Here is a 20838-nt window from a genome sequence, read left to right on the forward strand (position 1 = left end):
ATCCCACGGTGTAACCATAACATCAAACATCATCGCGGAAGGAACCTTGTTTCTGGAACAATGTTTGTTGTTTAAACTCCATAATTTCCTTAGGTTGTTGGACGAATCATTCTTTGGAATTGGGTCTTTGTCATAATTTCGAGGACGCGACAGTAAACTTTGATAAATCACGAAAACCGCGTATTTAAAGATCAACGAAAATCTCAGCGCGAATGTTTCTATTAGCCTCGCCAGAAATTGTTAAACTTCGTTTCACCACGTCTGGCATGTTGGACGGGATGGTATTTTAATTTGGAAGATTCTAGAAATTTCAGGAATCAATTTTGATGATTTATCTGCCTCGTTTTCGGGCAGAGCCTCGATTATCCGGATAATTGAACGGGGAGACGTTTGAATAATTAATTGTTAAAAGAAACACTAATGTTTATTGTATTCATCACATTTTGTATTTCAATTTTGAATGAAATTCATGAAGATGGAGGTCCATGTAGACATAACTGTGTCATGTCCCCATAGAGGGAATCTTTGGTGTGGCGAATGGACACGGAGGGGGGAATCCCCCAGCATGGAACAGACGCAGTTATGTATAAATGGACATTCTTTATATCATTAAAAATTGCCTAATAATTAAGACATTCTTATTACAATATTTATGCATTTTTCTACATTTGTAATGATAAAATTGGCCTTAATTAAGAAACTGAATTAATCATCTACTTTATAGTGCAGGAAAATTTATTTTCTAAAAGTATCTAAAAAAGCCATTTTTACTATCACTGGATGAAGGAAGTATCCAAACAGTGGAGGTACAACTATGTGTATCTCGTTCTTAAACAATAGATATATGTGTATATGGATGGTTTAATTAGAAAATACAAAATAAATACATAACGTATATACACGTACATACAAAATACACAATTTTCGGGTCTAACACGAACGGATCGATGGTTCACTTTCCAAGCAGGATCTTGCGGGTGGCGCCGATGCTTTGGCCGGATTGGGTGGCACCCTTGTTGGAGCCAGCCTGCAGACCGATCACTGATTCACCTGCACGCAGTTGCTCCTCTGTGAATTCACGTTTGCACTCGTCAGCTGGTTTTGGTCCCAGGTAGGGTCCCTTCCACTCTGGGTGCTTGTATGTCTGTGGACAGGTAAGTAAATTTAAGCACAAGCTATTTCGATGGGATTTAGCTAAGTTTATTAAGTATACCTTCAGTGTGGAGGAAGTTGTAAAAGTCTATAGGAGAACTTGGGATCTAGGTTAGATTGAGGTCCTTAGGTCTGAATTTTAAGCAAATGAGGATTATTAGAAGACTGTCCAGCTTAATCAAGTGGTTAGATTAGGTATCACTGATGCTAAGTCTTGAAGGTATGAAGATCAATCTTGAATTTACATACCGTGCGACCAAGAGCGAAGAGGGTCGTCACCACCTGCGCAATGTCTTTCTTTTCCCATAAATCTACCGTTTGGAAGACGTCGACATCGTCCACACCATAGTCCTTTAGAGCCTTCTGGAACCTAACCCAAAACGACATCGTTCTTAAACTTTTCTAACAAGGAATATTTGCGTACCTAAATAATTCTGTAATTAGTTAATTCACTTACATGTTAATATTTTCCATCATCTTGAACTGACCACCAGTGGAGTTGATCTTGGGGACCGATCCAGGGGAGACCTTGTTCATCAGCTCACACAACACCTGTCCATCCTTGATCACATCTTCGAAAAGTTCACCCTGAGGGAACTTCCTGCCAAGAATGGACTCGATCCATTCCTGGGCTTCTTTTTCCTGTTCAGGATTACGCTTTCCAGCGATCTGCAACGAGAAACCCAATGAAACGTCGCCTACTAACAATCTGTGACCCAGGGATCATCGGGTCATTGGAAAACAATCCCATAATCTATTCCCAAAGACATAGTTCACAATTTCGGCTCCAGCATCATATGGCCTTATTAATATCACCAAGAACAATCTAATATAAGAACTGTCCGAATATAGAGATCACAACAATGTTCCAATGACCCAACACTCGATGCACAACGATCCTCGTGTTCTCGTACCTTGGCGCGCACTTGACGTTCTAGAGCCATCCTTGTACCTTGTAGTGTTTCTTTCAGAGGACTGAAGTGCTTGGTCTGTGGCCTGGTCCCTCTTATACCCCAGAACGATGGCGGGAACACGGCCCACGCTTCCTACGAAACTGTCCAACGCGATTGGACCCGTGTGTATATGTTTCACCACCGTGTGCCGTACGTCGAAAAAAGACGACGTCGCGGATGTCTGGGTGTATGCATGTACGCGCTTTCCACGCTTTTCAGGGGTCTAATATTAGCAGCTTATTCACTTGGACAGAGGGCAACACGTAGGATTTCCAAAATCACGGCTGCCAAGGTACGCCCTGGTGCACATATGACGACCATTCACCGTGCAATTGTCTGGCGATGAAAAATGTGCTTCCTGTTGGATGAAGACCTTCATTTATGGGCTAGGGACACCGGATGGAGGGTGAAGGAAAAAGGGTAAGCAAGATAATTTATTATCCTTAAATTATAATATAACATTCTAACTGAGCTTGCAATAGATCAATAAGGTTTTAGGTAAAAGTCGTGTTTCCTAAATATTAATATAACATCATAATTTAATAATTTTGAGTAATGAAGCTAGGGGGGATTATAGACTATCTGTCAAAAAATATATCCTGTAAATTAATAATTAATAATTGAAAATTCTCCAAACAGCTAACCAGTGTCTACTTCATTCCAACATAAATTCTTCGACTTAGAGCTCGCCATGTTGTATCCCAAAGCGTCCCACAATGAATTACCCTCATCGCCGCTGCATCAGTCGCTCCAAATATTCGGAGAAAAGGGAAAAAGAAAATACAGTTGCGCAAAGTGTCGATGGTTTTTTCTTTAAATAAACCGACGGTTATATAGGCCGAGTTATTATTACGTGATCCACTTTTTGGATTTACGTGAATTCGAGAACTAGATAGGGCGACTAGGCGCCAGAAGGATCAGTTTAAGCTTAAAAATTCGCCCTGGAGAGGGCGACTCCGTGTAGGGCTACGCTTTTTGCCCTGCGTGATTACCGAGACACGATAATGATAATAAAATTGCACAATCCCGTCCTCTTGAGCCAATGATATGAAAATCTATTCATTTTGCAAAATTGTTGTCTACTGAGTCAGGTTTAAATATAATCGCTGCGTTCTGCGTACTTCCATTTCTTGCGACTCCTCCTCAGATACTTCGCTCGATGAATTTCTAAGATTTTGGCTATTTTCAACGCGATTTAACACCCTCATCATTTTTACTAACAACCAATATACTTGGAAGATGAATCTTAATTATCGACCACTAAATTCCCATATGATGGTAAAACAAACATTCAAGTTTTTTAAAACGTGCATGTCTGTTGGTGGGTCCTTTTTGCACATAGAAATCAGTTTTCTCGCAAGATTTTGTTTAAGCTTCTTGTATATTTATAGAGATGAACTGTTTAAAATTAAATCTCTGCATCTTGTGATTAATTACATATTTTCATGAAAATCCACGTGCGCAGGTGGTATTCAAGGTATTCTATTATTACCACGTATTAATCATTTATTTAATGTTAGAAGGAGTTCAAGGTATTGATATATAGAATGTTTCTGACTTAGTGACCCAACCGGAAAGGAAATGAATCTGCCTGACAATGTAAGTAGAGAAAAGTGACGTTTTTTCGTATGAAGTTCCATTTCTGATAAAATCGATATTAAAAATCGAATCAGCGCCCTCTGGTGGTAAAAAAAGGACCTAAATTTTACAAAAAATTTGGCCCTCTAGCGGCAAAAATTTCAACTAAATTTCGGGCACCAGATCAGCGCCCTCTGGTGGTGAAAATGGAAACTAAATTCATCACGATTTTTTTATCTCTGATAAGGTACACAAGAGGAAGTACACAAGATGCAGGGATGTAAGGGGGTATAATTAACGCAGGGATGTCACTCTACATTTTTAATCTACTTTTTTATTTCAATTCACTTCTTCTCTAACACTTGATATTCGTACATTTGATTCCATCTAAATTTTTCATACTACTCTTTTTCTAGTTTATATTTACTTTAATAATTCTTGCATTGTGTAAACGATTGATATAAATGATTCACCTTAAATAGTAAAATGTGTATTTTTATACTAAAGTACAATGGGGCATCCTATTAAGAAAGACCTTGCAACGAACAATTTTTCTCATTAAATGAAAATACCTAATGCGAACGAGTATGTTATAATGAGCACGGAAAAATACAATCGGCTGTTGAGTCGATAGCTCCGTCTTTGTTAGCAGAGTAAAGCAACAACTAACCATCGAATAATCAATTTGTATGTTTTTGTAAATACGTATACAGGACCGACTATATAGTGTCTGTTACCCTGGACTTCCTCTCTGAAGAAATTCGTCCTGAAACGAATTCATTAGATATAGGTTGAACTGAAGATTCCTTCCCCTGGTCAACTAATTTCTGGAAAAGTTGAAAGGGTGCTCAGGTTTGATACCGTCATCAATTAAATTTCAACCCAACTGATGACGTATTTAAAGAAGCGTGGGAATTTTTCTGTTCCCGCTGCGTAAAAGGAAAGATTTATCAATGTACGTACACATCTCGAACAGGTTTTCTGCCAAACAAAAAGAATCTCGAAGGTCAGGATTGACATGTTTGATGCAAATTTCGTTTAACACCGCAAGTGTGCAAACGAAAGTCAGGAATTACCAGAGTAATCCTCAATTACTTTCGGGTACCATTTATTGACTTCTTATGGAAAAATATTATTTAGTTATGGGAAACTTGTTTAACCCTCGTCCAATCTATATGGAGTCACTTTTGACTCATGTTCTATCACAGGAAATATAATAAAATTTTTCATCGATCAGTTTACTATTTATTCAAATATGAACAAGCAATATGCAGATTAAAAAGGCAATTCTTTGAAAAACAATGTGACACTTGGTCGAGTTCTTTGTTAGACTGAAACATGCGTACTGTACATAATTATCAAAGATTTATTTGCATTCGTCACGTGACACGCGGCATCAGCAGTTTGAGGAATTACGCAGGAGAATCGTGAATGCCATTACGATTTTCGAGATAAAAGAAACAATTTCTGTCCCATTGTCTTAGCAAACCACGTTTCGCTAGAGTACTATGGAAAATTAACAATGTTTACCGTTTGAATGCTCAAAATAAGCAATTCAGTTTGGTGACATCCGTCATTTAATATGCAACAACTTAATAGAGTTGTAGTCTCTGCTATAAGTATATTGTATGAAAATTATTAATGTCATCATTTTTTTCAAACCTTAAGCTTTAAATTGGTATGCCACAAGTGCCATTGTGTGACACTTTTCTGTCATGAAATCATGTCAGACTTTCTATGCTCCAGAATTTGATATGCAATAATTTGATATTTTTAAGTACGCATTCTTTTCATTGCAAATTATCACTTATAATTTTGCAAAATAAAAACAGGAATTTGACTTGACATACTTTGTCTTATCTTTAATTACAACACCTTGTGTAATAAATAGCTTCACAATTGCATCTCGCTGCAAGTGTAACCATTAGCTTTTTTCATCCTACCGATGATCGTAAGAGTTGTTTAAGAATTCATTTTTTTTTTTTTATTTCATTGACTGTAATTAAGGTCGATAGTCGCACGTGCAAGTTAAATCAAGGCAGTTATTCATGCCAGAAGTAAGGTGTTTCGTGTTCAATGAACATACACTATGATTCAAAAGTGCAACATTCACAATGAATTAACTTAAAAAAAAAATTAATGTGTAAAAAAATTAACTTTAAAATATATATGAACATTTTAGAATTCAGTCTTTTTTTAAAATAGATATTTGCTTGTAGTTTTCAAAAAAAAAATAAAAAATCATTAAACTGACGACTTTTGAATAGTAATGTATTTATGCAAACTTTTCTTGAAATGCTAACGAGAGGACAGGAATGAATAAGAAAAATGTATGATGATCGAGCTTTCGCACCAGAAACGTTCTCCTATAGAATGACTCGTTCGAGGAAGATCCGTGATCTAATTTGAATATCGGTACTACGTCAGCTGCTATCCTGATTTATATGCATAGCGTAGATTTCCTGATGCTTTGTTTTACCGCCATCTTTCTTCGTCACGTTCCTCGGTTTCGTTGGCCATACGTTGAATAAAAAAATCCCATTGATCGGATACCTGTTCCCGACCGACATCGCAATTACAAATGTTACACAATGTAATGAAAGCCTTTATTGTCATGTTGACGATTTTGATTTGAATTATTAGTATTGCTTCTAGTAGGATTTCAATTCAAAACTATAGTGTCATAAAAAAATGATTTGTATATTATAAATGCTGCAATTTTTTTATAGATTAATTTTATAATTTTAGGTAGTATTTTTAGACCCATTATTAATAATAGAGATATTTCTGTATTTTTATGTTATGACAATTTACCTGTAGGGAACTTTCTACTGAACATGAGAAGCGTCTGATTAGAAAGGTTAATACTACTTAAAGCTTCTAGGGGCGAGCCATGCTCAATAGCACAGTGTTTCCAACCCTTCGCAATAAAAGCAGAAAAATAAGATAATAGCAACAACAATAATTATAATAATAGTGTGAACAATTACACAGCTCTACAATTAATTTAAAATCTTCCCTATTAGGAATAAGTGCTTGAGTTTATAAAAGTTCCAAAAAATCCCCATTTTAAATAAAGAATTATTAAAACCTTAAAACCTCTTCTATAGAAGGAGACTTGTACACCGTTCTACAGAAAAATTAATCTGCTCGTAACTCCTCTCAATGCCTCCAGATAAAAACAAATGTAACCATGACCACTATCAACACGAAAAACCTTTATTTTTCTTGCTCAAATAAGTTTCAAGATCGTCGACTTATCGTTCGAAGAAAGACATGTCACCTTGTCTCTGTTACGAATTCACGTGCTCTCCGCTGTTACAGAGCATTCGGTTTTCCGGAATCCCATAATGTTGAAGAGTAACCTTGACAGCGATCATTGAATCGGGGGACCGGTTGAGGTACAATCAAGGTCCTCGATAATTTGCGTACGCAGCAGCCTATACTTTTGTACTGTTCCTTCGGCAGGAGAATCTGAGAACATAGCAAACCTCTGATAGGGATATTGTTCGATGTCGCTGGTTACGAGTGGACAGAAGTGATCGGTGTGTCAGTTAGAGAAGAACCATGATCCGAATGTGTCTCCTCTTGCAATTATGCGTGTTGATCGCCTCACAAAGGACACCGCTCGACTCACCGGAAAATCTGTTTGTTCTCCGCAATCTTCGTAAATGGATTCTTCAGAATTTCGGTAGGCGACACCTTGTGTTCGTGACTAATGGTGTTTCTCCTTCGATGGTGTCAGTGTAATGAGTGTAGGAGACTTTCAGGCAAATATCAAAATTTTTTTTTAATTCTAATTTCCATAGGTAGAAGTAGAAATTTTCTTCGGGAATGGAAGTCTCTTTGTGAAATTTGTTAGAAATGAAGTGTTTTTGGAAATTTTATAAAAAGTGTGCCAAGGTACAGTACCAAGAAAGGTGGGCTGCCCTAGGAACAGTGAGACAGTAGTAGAAGATGAAGGTCCTACCATTTAGATGGGAACGTTTTTTTAGAGCAATTTTATTAATATCTTTTGGCTGTCAAAATTTAATAAAATGGCACACGTATAAAATCTAATTACAAAAATTACATTGTTTTACAGGTAGAACAGACAATGCACGAGGATTTTCAGTGGAGGATCGAAGACAGATTCAAGACCAACTCCCTCCAAATGTTCCTTTCCCCTGCAATGTGACAGGTAGATAATTAGAAACATTCAAAGTTCAATAAAAATGATTTTTTTTTATTAATTTATTTTGCATTGTTTTAGGTGGCAGGTCCTCGACAGTACCAAATTCGGTTCATCGTCTGAGACCAGGTGATATAGATGTCATTGCCGCGCTTGGCGATTCTCTGACGGCTGGTTTTGGCATTTTTGCTACTGATATATTACAGATTGCCGTCGAAAATAGAGGAGTCGCAGCAAGTATTGGTGGTCAAGGAAATTGGCGAACATTTTTGACCCTTCCTAACATTCTCAAGGTATATTTGTTATTTTTAATTCTTCAGATTCGTTGTTTGTTTCAATGGGGCATCAGCCATTTTGTACTGAGAATATTAATGAAACCTTTATGTAGTCATTTTCATTGCACCTTAAGCTTTAAAGTGATGTGTCATAAGTACCATGTTGAAATACTTTTCTGTCATAAAATCCTCTTGGACTGTACATGTTTTATAATCGGACATTTGATATGTAACAACTTACGACTACCCAAGTATTACGCTCACTTACTAATTATGCTCACTTATTGTTTAAAAGATATTAATAATTAAAGTTAGTTACTCCTTACATTGTGAAGTATAACAAACTCACACGTGGAAATGCCCCCAAGATGGAGTATAGAGGTATTCAGCTCGACGAGCTCTACAAAGTGGCAGAGTTTCATTAATAAGTGAGCGTAACACTTGGGTAGTTAATGGTTGTCAAAGTGTGTTTCTAATTATAAATTTTCTTGTAAATAGGAATTCAATCCGAATTTAATAGGTTATGCACTTGGAGATTCCTTAACTTCCGATCCAGCTTCACAGTTAAATATAGCTGAGTCTGGTGCAATGTCCAGAGACCTACCTTTCATGGCCAAATATCTAATCAATAGGATAAAAAAGGATCCAAGAATAAATATAAATAAACATTGGAAGGTTCGTATATTCAATGTTTGAATTTTAACATAAGAAATCTGAGATCCGCCATTTTGATAATTTCTATGGTTAGGTTGGGTTAGAATTAGCCATTTTCTACCATTAACGTTTAATACCTTATAATTTCATATTAACATTTTTTTGCCATGTTAATATTTTGTTAATTTTAATTTCTTGCAGTTTATCACAATACTTATTGGAAGCAACGATATTTGCAACGAGATCTGTGAAGTATCATCACTGTCCTCCTTTTTGGAAGCTCATAGAATGAACCTGATTAAGGCACTGAGGATATTTCGAGATAATTTACCAAGAACTTTAGTTAGTGTTAATGTGACACCTAATCTCCATACTCTCGTCGATTCAATTAAAGGAAAACCATCGTTAAAATGTTATTTTCTGACACAAATCGAATGTCCTTGTTTATTTGGTTTACAATACGAAGATAAATTATCAGAATATTATAACGTATTACATAGGTATGCGTGATTTAAGGAATTACACCAATTTAAACCTGAAAAATTTATTAATTTTTTTTGTAAAAACTATAAAATAAACAGAAAATCTGTTCGATGTCTTTTGTTGTATACATTTTATGGTATATGAGAATATTTTTTTATTTTCTTTTTTGAGGAAAATAGCGGAGCTACAGGTGCCTCATGATTAAGGCGCCCTATCGGAAACACCTACTGTGAGGCAGCTGCAGCGCTGTCATTTTTCTCAAAAAAGAAAATAAAAAAATATTTCCGTATACTTTAAAATGTTTACAACAAAATACTCCAAACAGATTTTCTATTTATTTCATGGTTTTTCAAAAAAAAATTATCAAATTGTACCTTATTAGCACAGTATGAATGTGTTTCATTTTTAGGTGGCAAGACTTAGAGGAAGAAGTGGCATATTATCCTGAGTTTAATAGAAAGGACTTCACTGTGATAGCTTCACCTGCTCTTAAGAAACTGATACTGCCAACTGCAGAAGACGGATTTGGAGATATGAGATATTTCTCAGTTGATTGTTTCCATGTGAGCCAAAGAACTAACGCACTATGTAAGTGTGTTTCATACCCTGTTATTTAATTTCAACATGTTAATTTTATTATTTTACTATTTTTAAGATGGTAATGGTCTGTGGAACAATCTATTGGAGCCAGTTGGTAACAAAACCAATTACTGCCTTCCAGAGTACGAAAGATTCTTATGCCCTACACCAAAGAAGCCATTTTTGATGACACGGGAGAATTCATTCAAAACAAACAAGATTTCGTAACGAAAAGTATTATCACAAAAGTGAATAAATTATTATCAACAGCAAATTGCAATATTGTGAAAAATATTTTCACTTGTAAGCTAAAGGAGAACTTTCGTAAAACACTTGGTGGGAAAGTGCCATATATGTTCTATTTTCAGAAATAACTCAAACAATAAATTCCAGTGCAAAAATGGTAAATTTTAAGGAATAGTATAACGTGTAAATAAAGGAGGAAATTGGATTTGTTAAAAATATTTGTAACTGATGACTTCATTCCCACATTCTACAGATCACTGCATGCATTTCATAACGAGCGGTTTAAAAATATCACGGTCCCGAAACATTTTAGAAATGCCACATCTCAGCTGATTTCGAATCGAGCTATGAGAAACGTTGAACCTAAAGCCAACAGGAAATATTAATCTACCTCTTTCTTCTAGAGGTCGTTGAACCGTAAGATGGACATGGTATAACTTGTATCTAAAAAAATCTTTTGCATATACGAAAACATTGTGAAAGTGGATTCGAAATGTATCACAATACACTCAAAGCGTAACCAATTTAAAAGTCAAGATACCAGTTAAAAATTATGACACCTGATCGTACACTTAATTACAAAATTTTACATTCTAATTAATTCATTCCTTAATAAATGAATGACATAAGAATGAGTGCCTTAACAAAAGTGATATAAATTAAGACGAATTTCAACGAAAACTGTAAACTGTTGATCGCACAAGATTGGGGCCAACATTTCAGATGTTACGATACGTGAAAGTGTAATTGTTATTAGTATCTTTTTCTTGAATTGGGTTACAGGTCTAGTTTAACCAGCTTCAAAACAGTTCCTGCTTCGTGAAAATTACGAAAGACCTTATGCCTCGGGTTACAGATTTCGTTAATATATTTTTTAACGAAATATATCCATTTCTGGTTCGAAATATTATATAAACTCTCTTCAGGATATAATCGAAGTTATGAAATTGTGTATTTATTGCTTGACAACTACTTATATTAATTTTAAAAGAAATTACTATTTTTAGGAAGTAAAAATTACCATTTTTTAAAGATTAGTATATTAAGGAAATGCAAAATAAATTTTAATTTATGTAAATGATAATAATTATTGTATAAATTTTGTTATTTCAGCAGATATTTTGTAAACTGATTTAAAGATCGATACAGTTATTAGCACCACCAAAATGGCGATGGCTATCCCTCTAGAATAATCTTGGCGTTCACCACTCTTACTCACGTACGTCTTCGTTACCGTACAGAATACAAAAGACCCCAAGTGTTTCTTTCAGCAGAAAAAGTAGGGGAACCGTCGATGGACACATGTATGTTTCCCCAGCTGTCTTCATTCATGTCCTATTCCTTCTTCATCTAGTGTCAAAATATCCTCGAAGGAGGAAGGTGTATCCACATCTTCACTGGTGTCAAAAAACTTTAAAAATTAGATTTTTAAAATATCCTAACTGAAGTGCAACGAAAAAACAAGAAACGATAAACAGTGTAAAATTGTGTAAAATTGCCAAAAATTAAAATGAAACACCATCAATAATGGTAGCAATTTTATGGAAAATTAGTGGAAAAGTGTTTCTAATTTTTATTTCAAATTCAAGTTATGATTTGTGATAGAACAAAATATCAGGAGCAACCCCGTACATGGACAAAATGGCACGTGTGTACTAAGGTTTTGCTCTTCAGATGAAGGAACCAGGGCATCGATGAAGGAAACTTATGTTCCATGTTTTCAACAAACACAACCACATCGATATGAAAGAAAAAGAGAAAGCCTTATTCGATGAAATAAATCTCAACCGGTGATAAATCTTTGGCACATGAAAAACGACCTGCTGAACAGCATAGTAAAACAAAGTTTCAAGAAATATACTTCTTTGCTTTTTTACGAGATTCCCTGACCCCTTTGCATTATGAAGATTAAAAAAATATGTTTATTGCTAATTTTGGTTGTGTTACCAGTAGTTAGAGGTTCCATCATGGACCTGCTAAGAAGAGTCTTCCAATTGGGGAAGGTGAGTGACCTGAAGGTTAGCTTCAATTATAGATCAGGTTAGGTTCAATTACAGGTCAGGTTAGGTTCAATGGGTTAATTTAGGTTAGATAAATTACGTGGTATGACATGATACGACCTTCCCTTTCGTCCAAATTTAGTTTCACTTCCAAAGGAACTCATTCTATAGTGACTTTTAAGTAGATTTTTGAAATACTTGTAAGAATCGAAAACGTGACGCACAAAGACATAGTCGCAATTCTTGTTATGTCAAACCGGAAAAAGAGCCTAAGCAGGGGGGGAATACTTTGCATTCCAAACGAACGGAGAAAGAGGAGAACTTTTCTTTTCATTGATTCACGAACGGGCTGTTTGTGGCCGTATTCAATCGGCCCACTTCGATCGGCACACTCTTAGTTCTTAAATGATTTATATGCGACGGTATTTAATCCACGTCGTGGTAGAATGCAAATGAAAGAAAGCAAACGTGTCGACGTGCATCGTGTGCTAAATTCGCGCTTTAAGAAACTATGTTTGTACCGGACACGACATTGCGAATACCGGTAAAAGAGGAACCCTGAAACTTTCATGTATTCTGTTGAATCACTCTCAGTTTCTTTGATTTCCTGTTTCTGATCGCTTTTGTACGTTATATTACATTTTGAGGATATAGGACGAAGAATATCTGTTCAGTATTGTTTCATTGTATCTTGTTAGGATTATTACCGAAAGAAGTATTATTAATTTTTTTCAGAATGATGTTGAGAGAGAGGAACTTAAATACCCTGTGATGTATAGTGGAATAAGAAGTCAACCCCAAGTTCCTGATTACGTTCCGTTTCCATGTAACGTTCGCGCTGGACGGTATGTAGAAGCTTAATAGTGGAGGAGGTTGATTTTTAGATCTAGGTTACAGTAGTAGAGTAAATAGTAGAGTACTAGCGCCAATACAGTGCCGAGTATGGTAGGCTTCCCTAAAATGGCGATGTAGGGGAAGGAGGTCCCACCATCCATCTTAATATGTTCAGCCGGTTGCAACTTAGGCTCTAGAGATAAAGAATGATTGAATGTTTTTTATTCTAGGTCACCTATTGTGCCTGACAATGTGCATCGATTACGACCAGGCGACATAGACATAGTCGGTGGCCTAGGTGATTCACTAGTTGCCGGAAGTGGAGCTTTGGAAGAGTTTGCCATTGGAACTTTCATAGAAGCACGAGGTGTCAGCTGGTGTGTGGGTGGCCAAGGCGACTGGAGACGGTTTTTAACCGTTCCCAATATATTAAAGGTACTAATTACATTAGTGATAACAATAAGTTACAGAGTGTCTTACAAGGGGAACTACCCAAGTGTTACACTCACTTATTAATGAAACTCGAGCTGAACACGCCTATACCCCGTTTTGTGGGCAGCCGGCTAATTGTTTAAAAGATATTAATAATTAAAGTTAGTTACTACTTACATTGAGAAGTATGACAGATTCACACATACAACTCGCAATCTAGAGATCCACGGTTCAAATCTTTCGTTCCCAACATTTTTTTTTTTTAATCACAATTTGTCTCTTTTTGAATAACTATTACCTAAAAATTATCATTCTATTAAAAAAAAAAAAAAAAAAAAAAAAAAAACAGTTACCCGGGAATTGAACCGAGGACCTTTAGATTACGAGTCAGGTGTTTAACCACGGTGCAGATCCGTGACCTGTAATTTGAAGGTCCTCGGTTCAAATCCTTGGTTCCCAAAAAAATTTTTTTTTCTTTATGATAATTTTTATGTAATAGTTATTCAAAAAGAGACAAATTATCATTAAAAAAATAAAAAAAATGTTGGGAATCAAGGATTTGAACCGTGGATCTCTAGATTGCGAGTTGTATGTGTGAGTCTATCATACTTCTCAATGTAAGTAGTAACTAACTTTAATTATTAATATCTTTTAAACAATTAGTTGTCTGCCCACAAAACGGGGTATAGGCGTGTTCAGCTCGACGAGCTCTACAAGCTGGCAAAGTTTCATTAATAAGTGAGTGTAACACTTGGGTAGTTCTCCTTGTTAGAGTGAGTTATCTAACTTGATGGTGCCCAGTAATGTTCTTAATGTTAAATTAATATTCATCTTCTGACGTCGTTTTAGGAATTCAATCCAAACTTAGTTGGTTATTCGACGGGCACAGGCGAGTTTATTTCGACGAAAGCGAAATTGAACATCGCTTTCCCTGTCGCGGCTACTGAGGACGCGCTCCACCAAGCGCGCATCCTCGTTCACAGGATTAAAAGGAACCCTAGGATCAATGTGAGGCAACAATGGAAGGTATTATAAATTTTTACCGACTGCGAGCTAATCGGCCGATAAGTAGGTAACTCTTTTATCGGGAAGGGGTCGATAAGTGGACAAGTACATAAGTGCATACCGTTCCTTGATCACTGATAAATGGCGCGAATAGTTTCCATCGTGTTTGTATAGTCGGCGCTGGGATCGAATTTTAAACTTTTTAAAGTAAAAGTCTATTCTAATTTTTAAATGTTTCCTTATATTGCAGTTGATTACGATCTTCTTCGGCGCTAATGATATTTGTTCGGCGCAGTGCTTCAGCCCTATACAATTTTCCCCACTCCGATATGCTCTTCATTTACAAAGAGTCTTGGACTTCCTGAAAATTGCTCTACCTCGAACCTTAGTCAATCTCGTACCAGTTATAGGTAATTGTCAATTCTTTTTTAGACGTTCTGATGTCACGTGATTAATGATAGAGACTACTGTTTCCTTTTTGTTCTCAATTTTTTATTTTTGTGTAGATGTTACAGTTTCCATTAGGATACCAAGAAGTGCCATGTGTAACATTTTGCATCCATTGTACTGTGCTTGCATGCACAGGGGCAATAGACCAGACATTGCAGCTTCAAAAATGTCGCACTTATATCAACAAGCTGTAGAAACTTTAGTACACTCTGGAAGGTACGAGAATATTTAACAATTCATTAAACAAATAAACAATAATTATGAAATTTTTAACTATATTTTTTATTTTTTATTTCAGGTACGACAACTCTCCAGACTTTACAGTAGTGTTGCAACCATTTATTAAAGTATTCAACGCTCCAAATGCTGATCCAAGCAAAGCGCCGCCATTAGATCCTAGTTTGGTCACTTATGACTGCTTTCACTTTAGTCAAAAGGGTCATGCATTGGGTAAGAAATTAATTATAAATTAAAATATGATTTTTCTTGGTCATAAATAACCCCTTAACTCAATTTGCAGGTCTTACATACCTGTAAGACAAATTGCATATCAGCAGGCGTAAGAAAAAAGGGGGGGGAAATAGTTAAATCAATCAATCTCCTTCCCCTACAACTCCTCCATTTTTATGTAATTCGTCCCGAATAAAAGATCAAATCACTTAGTACAACGAAGCACTATGAAGTCAACTAGTCAAGTTGACTTTTCATGAGAGGAGTTAATCAAAAGTCATGGTATCAATGTTTCTAATATTAGTCCTCTGCTTATACTTGAAATAGATCAGAAGTTACATCACTTTTCAATTTTTAAACTCTTATTATTTTAAAAGTCAAAAATCAAAAATTAAATTAATTCTTCACTTTTGACACTAATAAAGATTTCTTTTCTTTTTCCTTTTTTTTAATTTCAGGAGCAAATTTATTATGGAATAATATGTTGGAGCCGGTAGGGAACAAAACAGACCAAGGAGTACCGGAAATCTTCGAGCGGATTTTGTGTCCTAGTGAACAGACACCATACATATTTACAAATGTGAATTCCAGACATTTTCGACTGACAGGCAGTCAAGACGGGACAATGGACAGATAACGAACAGACGTTCTGATACCGTTGCCTTCAGTCTTGATAATCACTGATATGGGTCGAACAAAACTCCAGTCAAATGGAAAATTTGATGTTCAAGTGGCGCCTAAAAACCGATATACACTGTACCATTCTTATCGTACCGCCGCGCCGTGCCAGGTTCTTAGAAACGTGATGTTCTAATATTCGTTCTGTGATCAACTGTTTTATCGTGTTGGGATCATCAGTGGAGGACGTTCCAAATTTTGTATGATTGAACAATTAGTAGTTTGTCACATTTTCGTGGGTGATCTCTCTGACCCTTCTTGGTTCTCCCTGGTTCTCCTTGGACCTCCCTGGATCTTCTTGGTTCTCCATTCACTCTGATTCTCCCTGTCCCTCTCTAAATCTCCATCACTCTAAACTATCCCTTTTAAATATTATGTTTCTGACACATGAATATGATCTTATTTAAAAATTTGTATTTCCAATTTTGATTGCAATATCATCATAAGTATGCAATTCGTAGGTCTGATTAACCCATAGGTCAACATTAATGCATCATCCACAAAAAGCACATAATTTGCTATTTGTCACCTGAATAACTTTTCATTTATTAATCGATAAAACGCACTTCTGGTCCCAATGATGTAATGGAGTAATTAAGTTATTGTACTGCAGGTACATCATTTGAAACACTAATCACGTGGAGATAAAAAAAAACCGTATGAAAAAGAAGGTATTAATTAAACACAATGACATGGTTGCTTTTGATATCGAAACGTACAAAAATCTTGCTACATACGTCAGTAGTTACATTAAAGAAATAAATATTTTGTACCAGATACATGAACAAAATAATAACGATTAATTATTTATCGAGTATTTAATCAAATATTTGCGATTGCAATATAGTGTTTATTAAAATATAAAATGTATCGAGAAAAAGAAATGTGCAAGGAACGATACTTTTACCGGTGTTTTGTGCAAATCGCGAAATATGACCTTAAGACAACGGTAATAAAATTAAAAGAATCATTAGCCTTCGATTAACCACAGTTTCTTTGGTCAAGTATTTCAATGTGGTGCTTTTAAAAAAAGTATGTCAAGTATAATTGTGGCTGCAGAAATATATAGGATTAATTAGTATATATTTATAATTAAATAGGAAAATTAACTTTTTTTTTTTAATTCATTTATTTTGTAATGTCAAATATTATGTGTTAAAAGAAAAAATTTAAAATTATTAAAAAAGAAGTTCAAAATAACGCCTCACTGTACACCTGGAGGCAATGTAAGCCTCCTGAGACTAAAGGTAAATGCAGATCGAGGAAGCTACCCCTAATTGCCTTGAACTTTGAAAGAATCCACGAAGAACCAAGGAAGACCACAGGGGAAGCCCAACTCATAACTCCCTATTAATATTTATTCTTGCCAGCAATTGTTAGAAATCCATAAATATAAATTGGTCAGAATGTCCTACTTTGCCGTCAAGTTTATTTGCTATTTTATCTTGTTCCAGTTTCAATCTGGCATTACTTCCTTTTTATCGTGGGAAATAGAAGTCAGGGTCTTCTACGCCATCGCCAACTGGCTGTCGTCTTATTGGGTAGAGTGGCCCCAATTCCTCAATATAGTTCTTGGCATTTTTTGATTGGGTCATTATTCGTACAGGTATTTTTGATCATCTAGGCTGCGATTTTAGTATTTGAGTTTAATTTTCATTAATTTACTCAACACTCTTGTATATTAGTATCTTTACTAATTATATTTCCATATTACCCTAACCTCAAATTATACAAAATGGCGCGTGATTACTCCATTTATTTTCTCATGAAAAATAATTATTATTAATTTTCGAAGTACACACCATTTTTAAAACACTCTGTATAAGACAAAATTTTTCTTTTTGTAAGAATGATATAATATCTAACAATAGAAATGAGAAAGAATGACGAGTGAAAACCTAAAAAACTACAAAATTTTTAGGTTAATTTACATATTTATATATATTCGAAGAAGAATTAATATAATATAATAGATTCTGTTTAGTCATTGATAAAACGAGTGAATTAATCAAGTGATGATCGTATGTAAATTTTATGGACGTAACGGTCATCTTTAACGCGAAATTATTGCCGGTGAAATGAATTTGATGAAAGACGTAAAGAAGAAGAAATACGTGTTGAAATCCGTAAACGGGCAAAATATGTTTCCGCTTTCCACAATGCAATCTCTTCTTTTCCTCCGGTGAAAACATTGTTGCGTGCTAATGAATTTTATTAGGTCACCTAGTTTCTCGTGAAGTAGAAAATAAAACTGGAAAGGAATCACATATGCTTCAAATTCTTTTGAATAATATTTATTTTTTATTATTATTAAAATATTTCTAATAGCGGTGTTAAAAGTTTTATTAACTGTTGAAATTGAAGTTAGGTTAGTTTATTATAACCAAAGCTGAAACCTAACCTCTTTGACAGTGACGTATTAAGGGCACAATTTACCCCTTTATAGTCTTCAACCTTCAAACGATATAGCTATATCTAAAGTGCTTTAGACCATCATAGACGACGTGTACGACCTCATTAAACATGTTTTCGCTTCACCTACAATAAATACACGCTATATTTAACTTTAAATAGCCCGGACATCTTGATGTGGGTACATAGTGTTTCATTAGGCGGAAAAATAATCGAGGAACTGCGACTCGATTGAAAGGAAGTGATCAAAATAGATGTACATATACGTACATATATGTATACAGGGTGACAAGAAAATAAATGATAAAACTTTAGTACTTATGTATCTTAGAAATTATTCATTTAAGTTCTTTTTAGTCGATATTCCTGACGTACTTCCTTCCATAAAATGGCTAGCAAGTTTGCATGCCATATGGATCGAATTACCCTTATACACGCCATGTACCCTGGTCAAATGAACACCTTCTTGACAGATCAATACAAGTCTTCGCGAAAGTTCTGAAGTGCCTTGAAACTTTGTAATTGTTCTATGATGGCTTTGAGGCACAGTACACTGGTTGTGACAAGGTTGAAATAAATTTTAATAATATGTGGAAGGAAACCAGTATACAGGGTGTCCTATATAATATGGTATTAACTGCTGAAGGGTGGTAGTACAAAAACCAAGGCAGAAAAATTAAATTATTCATACATGTAAGAATATGTTTATATAGAAATGTGATCCAAAAATAGGTACACTACTTTGTATTTATACCATGTTACTTAAACCAGTCGCCCAAAATATCAGGCTAAACGTGTAACGCATTATCAAAGTTCAACTTCCATTGTACCTGCATCATGAGTTCTAATAGTAGACAAGAATTGCTTTCCTTAATAGTATACAAACCCTCTAAATTTAAATTTGTCAACATATTTTTGGAATTCCCATAAATCACTCAGAAATTATCATTTTTATTAATTTTATCAATTTTTCATCTTACTACTTTTTTCTTTAATAAAAAATTAAAGCTTTAATTTCAAGTTTTATCATATTCGAAGAATTTTAACTGTCTTGTTACATAAATTCTTTAAAAGGAAGGATGTAGGATCGTTTTTCATTTTAATATTGTAAAAATGTTTAGAGATAAAATATTTTAAAAATATGCTTGAAAACTGCAAAAATGGTAAATTCCAAGGTTATCATGATGCCTTAAAAATTGTTTTGACAGAAAGTAGCTTTTGTTGACTTAATTTTGGAAGACCAGGTCAAGTTATCTCTAAACTTTCTATTAGAAAATGGTCACACAATTTTGACTTTTTTATTCATAATATTCGTTTCGTAAATCTCTACTTTCTTAAAGTGAAATTTTTAAATTTCTAAAAAAGAAGAGTATCTGGAAATAATTATATCTTCCAAAAATGTTATCTTCTTTAATAAATGAAAATAATGATTTGCAGTATCTTCATATTGCGACTTTATACTTGAATTCTGATACAAATATGCAATAATTATTTACACGATTAGAGATAGCAAATGTAGTAAGACTAAACTATCCCCACCAATGCAAAATCAATAAAAGATTGTAAATGCTCGTGAAATTATCTGTCATTCATTTTTTTGTTTCAGAATTAATTTCAGAACAATGTTTCTAGATTGGTGTATCTTGCATTATTAGTATAATCGCAATGCTATTTAAAGTTTCCTTTCTCTTTTCTGTTACAAACTGTTCATTATAAAAAAATTGAAGGCATCAGTCATTGATAACCACCATGACAGTCATGTTCATTTGACAGATTAAACTCCTGTGAAAATCTATTGAAAGCATCTTCTGCAAGTGGTTAGTGTGCTAAGAATGACTGTCAATCAGTTGAGAGTGACTCTCGACAGCTTTTCACGCGACTTTTACTCTTAAGTAGATAGGTACCCTGGACACAGTGATTCAGCCGTATCTAGTACGGCACATTATAAATCAACGGTTCTCAACTAGTGAACAACTTGTGCAATGCACATTATAACAGTCTTTTTTGTGCTATTTTATACGACATATTTAATCGAAGCAGGATTTTATCCAATGCTGTATTTAAAAAATAAATGTAGAACAAAACTCGAGGTGGAGCCAAATTATGCAAAATGGAAGCAAATGCGCCGAAACTGGTTTCCGTCAAACAAGTACAAATACCGCAATAAATTATAATAAATCACTTTTATTATTAATAATTACATCGTTTGTTAATCGTATGTGTCAGAAATAACAGTACTACGAATTCCAACGCAGATAAAGCAAATTAGTAGAATTAAACAAATTCAAATTAGTGTAATTAAATGACAATAATTTAATTTTAGTTTTTTGAAATTTATTTGCCTACACTAACATTAATAGCAATTATTTTTACGAGAAAAAAAATAGATTGTGATGGCACGTGGACTTAAGTCGCATCCCGCAGTGAACAAATATTACGCAAAAGCTCTTTTAATTCGTTTGTTGATCTCTTGGTGAGATGAATCG

At 34.8% G+C, this 20838-nt stretch overlaps 3 protein-coding genes across 5 annotated transcripts; 2 read left to right on the forward strand and 1 right to left on the reverse strand.

Moving 5' to 3' along the window:
* Positions 1–843: 843 nt before the first annotated feature.
* Mp20 (muscle-specific protein 20 transgelin) lies at positions 844–2227 on the reverse strand. Its single transcript, XM_034329641.2, has 4 exons — positions 2067–2227; positions 1610–1821; positions 1402–1522; positions 844–1144 (listed from the first exon to the last, which is right to left on the reverse strand). Exons 1-4 carry the CDS (start codon positions 2094–2096, stop codon positions 953–955), a joined length of 555 nt encoding a protein of 184 aa, XP_034185532.1. The 5' UTR covers positions 2097–2227; the 3' UTR covers positions 844–952.
* Positions 2228–7119: 4892 nt separating this feature from the next.
* Positions 7120–11072, forward strand: LOC143305582 (phospholipase B1, membrane-associated-like). Of its 3 annotated transcripts, none has more exons than XM_076689725.1 (7): positions 7120–7374; positions 7768–7863; positions 7936–8147; positions 8628–8804; positions 8985–9283; positions 9676–9829; positions 9922–11072. In XM_076689725.1, the coding sequence occupies exons 1-7, from the start codon at positions 7251–7253 to the stop codon at positions 10030–10032; spliced, it is 1173 nt and encodes a 390-aa protein (XP_076545840.1). In that variant the 5' UTR covers positions 7120–7250; the 3' UTR covers positions 10033–11072. The 3 variants fall into 3 exon arrangements, with proteins under 3 accessions (XP_076545840.1, XP_076545839.1, XP_076545841.1); XM_076689724.1 differs by having other exon boundaries at positions 7124–7374; positions 9676–9854; positions 9922–11067; XM_076689726.1 differs by having other exon boundaries at positions 7314–7453; positions 9676–9854; positions 9922–11067.
* A 920-nt stretch (positions 11073–11992) lies between these two features.
* Positions 11993–17691, forward strand: LOC117606621 (phospholipase B1, membrane-associated). Its single transcript, XM_034329319.2, has 8 exons — positions 11993–12094; positions 12827–12936; positions 13156–13360; positions 14207–14383; positions 14613–14772; positions 14869–15028; positions 15111–15262; positions 15721–17691. Exons 1-8 carry the CDS (start codon positions 11993–11995, stop codon positions 15897–15899), a joined length of 1245 nt encoding a protein of 414 aa, XP_034185210.2. The 3' UTR covers positions 15900–17691.
* Positions 17692–20838: the final 3147 nt, after the last annotated feature.

The sequence above is a fragment of the Osmia lignaria genome, chromosome 8 (assembly GCF_051020975.1).
Source record: "Osmia lignaria lignaria isolate PbOS001 chromosome 8, iyOsmLign1, whole genome shotgun sequence".
In the NCBI taxonomy this organism is placed as follows: Eukaryota; Metazoa; Arthropoda; class Insecta; order Hymenoptera; family Megachilidae; genus Osmia; species Osmia lignaria.